The sequence below is a fragment of the Orbicella faveolata genome, unplaced genomic scaffold (assembly GCF_042242905.1).
Source record: "Orbicella faveolata isolate gen_17 unplaced genomic scaffold, um_ofav_v1 contig_1, whole genome shotgun sequence".
In the NCBI taxonomy this organism is placed as follows: Eukaryota; Metazoa; Cnidaria; class Anthozoa; order Scleractinia; family Merulinidae; genus Orbicella; species Orbicella faveolata.
In genome coordinates, this window is record NW_028301536.1 from 18,959,602 (window position 1) to 18,969,848 (window position 10,247).

At 39.1% G+C, this 10,247-nt stretch overlaps 1 protein-coding gene across 2 annotated transcripts; it reads left to right on the forward strand.

The window, feature by feature from the left end:
* The first annotated feature begins 3,957 nt into the window (after nucleotides 1–3,957).
* On the forward strand, nucleotides 3,958–9,946 carry LOC110056930 (DELTA-alicitoxin-Pse2b-like). Of its 2 annotated transcripts, none has more exons than XM_089293814.1 (2): nucleotides 3,958–4,169; nucleotides 7,929–9,946. In XM_089293814.1, the coding sequence occupies exon 2, from the start codon at nucleotides 7,986–7,988 to the stop codon at nucleotides 9,444–9,446; it is 1,461 nt and encodes a 486-aa protein (XP_089149940.1). In that variant the 5' UTR covers nucleotides 3,958–4,169; nucleotides 7,929–7,985; the 3' UTR covers nucleotides 9,447–9,946. The 2 variants fall into 2 exon arrangements, with proteins under 2 accessions (XP_089149940.1, XP_089149943.1); XM_089293817.1 differs by having other exon boundaries at nucleotides 7,964–9,946.
* Nucleotides 9,947–10,247: the final 301 nt, after the last annotated feature.

Below are 10,247 nucleotides of genomic sequence, written 5' to 3' on the forward strand. Positions count from 1 at the left end.
CAAGTACTAACTATGAGAGGAGACTCGCCCCAGATTTCTTCTCGTTTTTAAAGCGGCGAATAGGACACGTTCGTCATATCATTATTCTAACATGGGTACGAAGATTTCAGTACAAACTTCCATATTTAGTGGTTTTATCTTTGTTTCCAAGTCTCTTTGGAAATTGAGGAACAAAATACACTTAACAAATTTGCAATCTGGTCCTGAAAGCCTCGGAGCCATGTTAGAATATTGATATAACGGACGTGGCTTCTTACGCCAAAAGATTACTACATACTCTTTATTTAGGGGTTAAAGGGGAGTGAGATATACATTCTAAAATACCGTATTACTTTGACCTTGGATGACTTTGGCATGTTCTCTCCTGCGGGTTTGACCGCTTTGTTATAATCTCGGGAAGGGGGAGGGGGGGGGGTGAAGGAAGGGGGGCGGGTTGTACCCCCTTATATGGCCTATTTAGGTATGTGCGACCCCAATGGGTATTTTTTCACCCGTTTTGGTCATAAATAGGGTATCGATTTTAGCCATTTTGATCATTAATAGGGTCTGGTTTCTGCACTCTAGATTTGAACTGGGCAGTTTTTTTTTAGAAGAAGCTACTTTTTCATCATTATCAATAGGACCGATAAACAAAAGCCCTTCACAATGCCTTCAACATCGGTCTGCACTAGGAAACTAAGTATGAGACAGGTCTGAAACAGGGTATTGATTTAGGGTCAGGTCATAAACAGGGAATTGAAAATCGCAGATTTTGGTCATAAATAGAGTAAGGTTTTTGGCAAGCGAGCCGCACACCCCCACCCGATTTTTCTCGGACTACCCCTCTGGGGTTATAACAAACCTTGGTCAGTCTTAGCCTGCGTGCATATGCCTACTGTAGGTATTTGTCTCCAGCATCTTCGCCGCGTGAAGCAAAGGCAATAGTACACGCTTGCATGCAGACCGGGTCCGTCTCATCAGAATAATACACCTCGTCTGTTACGATGCATAAACAACAAAGTCTAATTTTCAAAGTAAATTACGATATTATTGACATTCTGTTCGGTCGACGGGTTTAGCTGAGTAAATGTTGGTGCTGAACAGTGCAGTCATCTCGGGCGAGAACTGAGATAAAAAAATTACCAGTAATATACCCGCTGTTAGAGAGAGAAGTGAGGAATTGACCTCAGGTTGACCGAACTTATACAGCATGACTCCGAATCTCAACAGTCAATAGCAAATGTTTACAACATTCAGTGAAATATTCTATAATTGGCCACTTTACAAACTAGGAGATATGTAATCCCGATTTCAGACTCAATCGTAGAGCGAATGACAAATAACAAATAAGGTACCATAAGGTACCAGTTCCTCTTTCTATATTTTTAACCGAGTTATTTATGCGCATTCCATGTAACTGAACATGTGGTGCATTGTTCAGGTCGAATGATTCTGTGAAAAAGATCGCCGTCCGGTTCACGATGTGTGGTTTCTATCCGATCGAGAAAAAACAATTTCCATCAAATCAGTCCCAAACTATCCAGGCATTTTGAAAAAGCTTTTATACGGGGTGGGGGGAACGCGAAAAATGACCAGCGGTCAACGTGACACTGTTTTATATATCGTGTAAAGGTTAGCATTCCCTGAACCGACCCCTACCTCAAGATATCAGATACGGATATCAGCACGGGTGTAAAACAGTCACTGGAGAATAATGTTTAGCATAGAGTTAAACCTTAAAGCCTCGCCTCCCGAGTTGTATAATAAGTTGATAAATACTTACATTGGATACCGATAACTTGTCTCAGTGTTAACAGGTCTATCAGGCTTTTCTCCCATCAGAACTTTACGGATCGGAGAGTCGCAGCCTCTTGGAGGATTTTGGTCGCTACTCCGTTAGGGTAGCTGATGTGGGCTGATCAAATAATTAATAAAATAGAGGTATTTTCAACATTTATACAGGATTGAGAGGAAAGGGATAAATGTACTGCATGCCAAAGAGAGTTAACTATAATAAGGGTGGAATAAATATCAGATCATTTTGATGGGTTCAGCTTGTTGTATTCAGTTATTATTTTTCATAACAATGTTTACAATGTACCGTGTCCACAATCGTTACCACCGAGTTCCCAAAGTAATGAACCTCGATACTTTCGGATCGGTCGGTGGACCGGCAGAAACTAACGAGTATTTTCAGAAAAGGCAAAATTAATAGGATTAAGAACAAATTTTACCGCATGTCTATTAGCGATCGCAATACTGGTTGCAGTGTTTTCAGTTATATAAGGGAATATCATAACTAATAAAGTTGTTGATACCCTCAATCATCTCCTTTCATTTTCCCGCCGAGTCATCAACGAGCGCATGTTTACAGGTATCTAACATGAACATTATTGTTCTCTCCCTTGCATAACTACTATGTCAACTCATAGTTAACTTGTACTTTTCAAACTGGGCGGGAAGTTTGACTGTAGATAGGGTAGTTTGAACATAATTCTTAATTACGTCTCGTAGTGAAGAACTATACTGCTAATGTCATGGGTAAATGGAGTTTGGCCTCAGTTTACCCTACAAGTTTCTTCAATGTCGGACGCACAAATCGCCTGAATGACAGCTGTAGACGAATGGAAGGGACGCTTGATATTCAAGAATGGTGCATACACATACACGTACATATAAGAGTACTGAACGACAGAAAACCGGCGTAAGCAAATAGGTGCAATGGAGTTGACAGCCAACATAAAGATGCTCTTTCGCCGAAATCACGTTTTGATTCAGTTATGATTTGGGGTGCGAGATAGAAAGGAAGCTAAATAAACTGAAAATCTATGATTAGGATGACATGCAACTACCGCAACAGCAGTCCTGAGTGTTTTATCGGCTTAAATTAATTTAGTTTTTCAAGGGACGTTGTTCTATATATTAAGCACTTTATAGGCAAACTGCATCGGTTTAATGTTTTGTTTCTTGCCTGACGCAAAGATATTTGAGCAAAGATTTACTTTTTGTAAAATTTTAGCTATTTCCATTACAGTTTCAGTCGTATTTCTCGCTTTTGAGCTTGTCCTGGCTTTGTTTACGAAATGTCGAAAATCGGTCAAATAATTTGTTGTTCAAATTTCTTCTCAAGTGGATGTTCTTTAAATGGGGGTAAGAAATAAATATTTCCTTGCTAAATCAGCATGGGATTATCAATGACTATGTCCTCGAAATTTAATTGCGACAAGGAACATGAAACAAGACTATCCCGCTTTAGAATATTTGCCTACAAAAAGTACGTTTGTTATTCAGTCGAAATATTTCTATTGTCCAAAGCAGTTGCGGCTAAGAACTGCATATAATCCTAGCCTGCCTAGCAGACGTAAAAATGGGAGGAAGGAGGGCAAGGATGGAACTACCGGGGAACTGGAAAGTCAAAAATGCCTAGAAGTGTGCGCTAGTTTCATATTGGCGAACGTATTGACAGTTGAAATCGGAAAACATGGAATCTAGCGGGCGTTATGTGAAAGGTCCCCATCCCCGTTTACGCCTGTAACGCAGGCTTACTACTTTTGTGCAAGCGTCATTTGTGATTACCCATTCCATCGATTTCACCGTTGGCTTCATCATCAGTCTGTTAACAACGAATAAGAAACGCTGGGTAGAAGCCGACATTCTGACAATCTGCTTACTGAAAGAAGGTGCACTGATATATTTATATTTAAATCAACTTTATTACACCACAAGAAAACTAATTAGTTTATCTAAAAGCACATTAGATTAATCACAATGATTTCTTTTCAGTGCTTAATTATTCAACCAGTTATTTACCAGTTATTTTATCGGCTTTTAAATTCTTATCTTGTGTGATAACAATTGAAGGCACAGTCTGCGAACTTGAAAAATGGTGTAATGACTACGACATAATGCGGGTACAAGTAGAATCACTTAAACGAGTGGAAGGGTTAATGGATTTGAAATTTTCTTCATTGTTGGACTAATGGATTTTATGCTATATCCATTAGACCACTTAATTTTAAAAAAGCCTTTCACAACCTTAAACCAAATTAACCTTGCGGTAACCTTTAATGAGCTAAGAGTTCTAAATTATAATTAACAGTCTATATTCTGTGTAAGCTTAAACACTCCTCAATTCATATCAACGCGCAGGAAACACAGAACCAAGAGACTTTGGAAGAATAGTAACTCAGGTTAGTAGAAAATAATACTATACCTTAGATGGTTCTATTCTATTTCCTCTTTTGGGTTAACTCGGCATCTTCACTGGTGTATATTCTCTATTTTTGTATAAAAATCATTAGCAAATGAATTTAGAGGTGTGCGATCCGCGACTTAACACAGAATTAGTTTAATGAAAGTTCTGAAAAAAAAAAATAAAATAAAACCATCATTCTCTAATGCCAAAATTGCCAATCCAAGTAAGTGGTAACTGTGTTATGTGACTTTAATCGCGTTCTCTAGGTTTTTTCTGCTTGCGAAAAATGGTAACATGCAGAAAAAAAAAGGTCACTCAAAGCTGTAAACTTCCAAACTTAACAGATCAGTACAAAACGAAACTCTTTCACGAAAGCCACGAATTGTGTTTCTTTTTCGCATATTCTTGTCAGAGAAATGCTCAAACGGTCAATTGGCCAAAGTGAAGCCCATCTTAAGCTATAATGAAATTTAAAAAAAAAAAAAATTGTACGAAATAAACTTTAAATCAACGTTTCTATTTATATATTTTCAGTATCAGTTTTAAAGTTGCTGATCGTAGTTCATGTGGCCGAGCCGGAAACTTTCACCGAAATGAACTAATGATTAGCGTTGATACTAATTTCACCATTGTTAAAATTATTTTTGAAGAAGACGGTTGATATTCTTTGTTCATCTACCAACAAGCACCCTTATTGGTTAGCTTAGAGGATGACAACCTTTCAATGGTTACTTTTTTACTTTTGTTACTTAAAGCCTAAAATTTTTTCAGGCTCTATTATAACCTATGGTTAAGTTGTATACACACCTCCGAGGATCAATCATGTCTTTACTTCTTTATAAGCAGTTCATGGCAAATTTAAGGCATTTTATTTGATTATTTTTTTCAATTACATATACCTCTAGAGAAAGATAGTCTCAAAGTCGTGCACATCCATATTAGCAGTAGAGAATTCGATTACATGTGAGAAGAAAAGCGAAATATTTAAAGCTTGTCGTGGTCAGATTTTTTGTTTAAAAATAAAAATAAAGATAATAAGCAAAGGAGCGATCTACTATACTCACTCTCTGAGAGAGATATTAATCTAGTGATATGAACAAGCAGATTCTGTGTTAAGAACATAACCAACAAACCGATACTGATGTAAACGTTTAAACGCATGTATCACAGGCCGACCACTCTATGTGTTCGTGGTTATTAATTGTTTATTTGAAACAAACAGAATCTATGAGGGTTATGAATAAAGCTCTGAAAATTGCATATCTAAATTACATCTCGATCTTCATTAAATCCATTTTGAAATCACTGGTTATCCTTGCAATCTGATTGGCTCTCGGTGGTGCGATTTATTCACGAATCGCACTATTTTTTGCTCTAAATCGCATCTTTTTGTCAGCCAATGAGAATGAGACAGTAAAACAAAACAACCAATCAGATTTCAAGATTGGTTTAAAGTAATCAATAAAATTTTAGGAAAATGAAAGGCAAAAAGCCATTGTGTGGAGAATTTTGCAACCACTATTGCCAAAACGTTGTTGTTATTGTAGTTTTTTTCCAAAAAAATTTGACGAATTTAATTAATTACAGTTTCTGAATGACGATTATGAGCTCCTTCAGGCTGAAGACCTACTGTAATGGAAGTTTCCAACTTTCAGTTTCCATTTTGAAGAATATTTTGGCGATTTTTTGTGAACATCTGCCCAAGATCCGTATGATACCGAGTCCAGTAAAACATAAACAAACGAAAACCACACAACAACAAATTGAGAGCCATCTCAAGAAGGTAGATGTTTCCAGGTTTCCGGTAGTTTCAAACGAAGCAACAAAAGAGCTCAACTCTGTCGCTGTGAATAAACATAGTCAAAATACGCCACACTGCACAAAATAGAGAATGAACGAACGTCTTACGAATCCCGTGCTAGTCCCGCCATCTTGGAAATATCTTAAAACAAATGGCGCCGCAAGAACTTGACAAGGTCCTGAGTATAGGCCCTTTGCACGATTCGGTCACATGGTACGGAATTAATTATGCTGGGACGCAAATTGCACAGTGGGACTTCCAAAACAAAGGAACTCGTACCAGTCCAACTCGACTTTCCTTTGTTTTGAAAGTCCCACCGTGTAACTTGCGTCCCAGCATAATTAATTTTTGTACCATGTGACCAGATAGTGCAAAGGGCCCATTGAGTCTTACGCCGAGGTCACAAAAAGAAACGGAGATGATAACGAGCTGGACTCCCTTAAAATCATGCCATTGAACGGTATTTGAAAGGAAAAAAAGACGTACTATCCACTGGGCATCGTGCACTCGAGGGAGTTTCACAACTCAAAAGAAATCGATCGCAGAATTACACAGGATATGCACCTTCAAATTCCTTCTCCAAAGACAATGAAAAGTCTCAGCCTCAACCACAGAAGAAAGGAAGGCCTTCCATAATTGATTCAGGCGACGAGAATTGAACTTTTATACCTGAAGTAGACTATATTCGTTCTGACTTCAGAACTGCTTGTTTCATTGTCATGCTCGAATGAGTTTTCGTCACATGACATCGTTTTGCATACTAAATGAGACGTAAAGGCGTTTCCGGTTCCGCTTTTTTTTAGCAAACCGGCTACTGGAACAATACACCAAAAATCTAAAAAAAAAAATGTGCAATTTCAAAATAGATCTAATAAAGTGGCAATTGAACTTCGGGTCGTGCAATTTTGGTCTGAAATCATACTTGTGATTTCAGACCAAATTGCACTCCACTCAGTTCAATTACCACTATGAATATCACAATAAAGTTATATGAAACGACTCATGAGTGGTGTATTTTTTCGCTTTTCTGGACCGTCTGAAGCGTCTTTTTACGAAATTACGTTTGGCCGGAGACCGGTAAGACAAGAGAGGGAGACCAGGCTTGCAACTTGGCGGCCGCTAGCCGCGACCTCCTCCACTTCAAACTGAAATTAACGCCAAAATACTGAAAATCTCACCTGAATGGCGACGGTTGTAAATCGACGAGATTTTTTTTCTATCTCTTCGCCGAATTTGAGCTTCATCCCTCATATATTTTCCGAGAAAATCGATGCTGAAATCACAAAAACAGCTTTCTCAATATGATCGGTGCCAAACTCAGCGACCAAAGTAATTCAAGGCATGCAGGCCGTTTCAAATCTACCAATCAGCGCTTGGCATACCACGGCAGTCCATCGCTCTTTTGGTCTCCGGCCAAAAGTAATTTCGTAAATAGACGCTTCAGACGGGCCAGGAAAGCGAAAAAACACCACACATGAGTCGATTAACGTTTCATTTAACTTTAGTGGGATAGTCAGACCGAGATGTAATTTAGATATGCAATCATTAACCACGAACACATAGACTGGTCCGTCTGTGTATGCATATGCATGATCCGGCATAAGTAAAGAACTGAGAGCTGGCCAGCTATGTTGCTAATTTTAGTAGTAAATTGGGAACTGTAGACCTTTTACTGCATGTTTATAGGCCTATCGTTATGTTATTTACATTTCTACTTTGTACATAGCTGAATTTTTAGCGTTAACGGTACACATATAAATACATGACTGTGCATATTTTGTACTATAGATATTTAACTGTGTTGTTTTGGTGACAATGCAATTTGTTTAATTATTTATTTATTTATTTGTTTTTTCAGTTGGCATACACATGCATTCGTATTTTGATCGAGCTTACTTAGATCTAAAGCGCAGCGTGTTTAAATAAAATGTTGACTGATTGATTTTTACACAGGGTGCATTATTCGATTGACACTGTTGTCCTTGTAGACAGGCAACACACCCAGGAACCATGTTTGCAATTGTACCTTTGATGCTAGTCATTTACCTGACAGCTATATCTATACCCAGTGCCGGAGGAACCGAAGACACTCTGACGACCAGCGAAACACAAGAGCTTGGAAAAGTCATTAACCTTGGAAAAACCAACTTACTGGAGGACTTTAAGGAAAAAGAAACAAGCATTTTTGAGGCTTTTCCTTCAGAATGCTTCAGAAAGGAAAAACTGAACTCCACAGGAAGTCATTTTGAATATTATGCAAGTACTAAGGCCTTCTATTCAAAATTGGCTACCCAAGCTGGATTAGATGCCTCATTGCAGTCAGCTTATTCTCTGAGCACTACGCTCAATAGTGTTACACAGAGCACAAGTTCGAAAAAATCGAAAGCGAGTGGAATTTCCTTAATCGTCGAGTCACTAACAGAAAAGATCTATCTAGACAATGACTGTCTAAATGACGATAGCTTCAAGTTCAAGAAGAGATTTATAGAGAAATTGGTCGGATTGCCGTTGACGATTGATGCACCCTGGTTGCGGAATTCGTGGAAGCCATATCATGATTTCTTGGACACTTACGGTTCCCATATTGTTACTTCCGTTAAGCGTGGAGCAAGAATTAAACAAATGTCATTTTCACAGAGCTCTGAATCTTTCAGTGAAAGAGAGTTTCAGGTAAAAAGCTGCATCTCGTTAGCGGGCCCCACATCCGTTGGGAAGGTCGGTGTCTCTGCATGCGCAAATATAAGTAAAAGTGAATCAAAACAAGCCAGAGAAATGAGCTCGACTGATAAACTTTTCATTAGAGGAGGAAGCAGGGAAACCCGTAGCAAGCTGTTACACGACAGATCAAAGGAACTGATTCAACAACTTATGAACGAAGCCGCAGACACACATTCATCTGTCCAGCACACCTTCAGAGCCGTTTGGAAAGTTCTACAAAGCCGGTTTCATTCAGGATCACCCAACTACCGCCGCGGCCTAAACCTGCAGTACTACTACCTTGGCTTCTTGAATTATGGTTGTCCATACGTAAAAGGTGGCAAAGGAAAGAACAAAGTTCAAATACAGAAATTCGACTACACCGAGAAGTCCAACGATATGTATCCAGAGTTCGAATGTACTCTCGCTAAAGAGGGTTGTCACAGCGACGACGACTGCCATTACAAACCAATTTGGTGTTCCTGTCGAGGCCCAACATGTGTGTTCTACAAGAAAGAGGAACAAAACACAGGTGTAACTAAGGAAACTGCATACGCTAATACTAAAGATGACACGTCATGGCAAGGTTGCGACTGGAAATACGCTGGGTCGTATTGTGCTTGCTATAACAAAGATCGTGATTGGCGGAAAGTTGTGTGGTCCTTACCCAGCAAGGATTACGTCGCACGTAAATCGGTAGCTAACCATGGCGCTCATCACAAGGCAAATGATCCTGGTCAGGGCCAACCGAAAGGAAAAGAAGAACAACTGTAATCTACCGCATATTAATCAAGTGATCGCAAAAAATATCATAAAGTAGGTGCAGAGGAACCTCGATATAGCGAAGGGCCAAGGGACTGGCAAAATATGTTCACTATAACGAGGTTTAGTTGTGTGGAGGTTATTTTCCTATATTTTACTTTTACTGGAGCCAGGAAAATCGTTTGTTATACCGAGGACTTCCTTGTATAGAGGTTCGTTAAATCGAGGTTCCACTGTATTAGTTAAAACTATGGCCAAGGGATGATCGAAATCTAGATCTAGAGACTAAAACTGAATATCGACTAGACAGGTAATTTCCAAACAGTGCTGGCCAGGTCTGTTGGCTAAATTAAACTTACTTGCATGCATCATAGATGGAGTTCTACAGTTAAAAATCAAAAGCTGACTACACAGGTTATTACCAATATACATTGAGAGCTGGCCAGGTTTGATGGAACATACTTGCATGTAAAATCAGATTTCTGATGTCAAATTAAACATTGCATCAACGCGAGAGTTGTTTGAGTGATAGAAGACCTAAAGGCCGCTATTATTCCCGGGCAGTAGGGAGCCGGATGATTCGTGCCGGGTAGAAAGAGGGTTAGCCGTGCAATTATCTCTGTAATAGTTTGTCTTACCGGTCAGTCGGATCTGTCTTAAGATAAAGGGTGTCATCAAATCTAATTCCACTTAGGAGAGTACAAACAAAAAGTCATGTGGCCTTATAGACGGGCCTGTCAACTTTCCATTGCTGGCTTGGTGAGGTTGTCTTGATTTCTCAGGGTCGCATCATCCCAGCTTTTTACGGCTGCT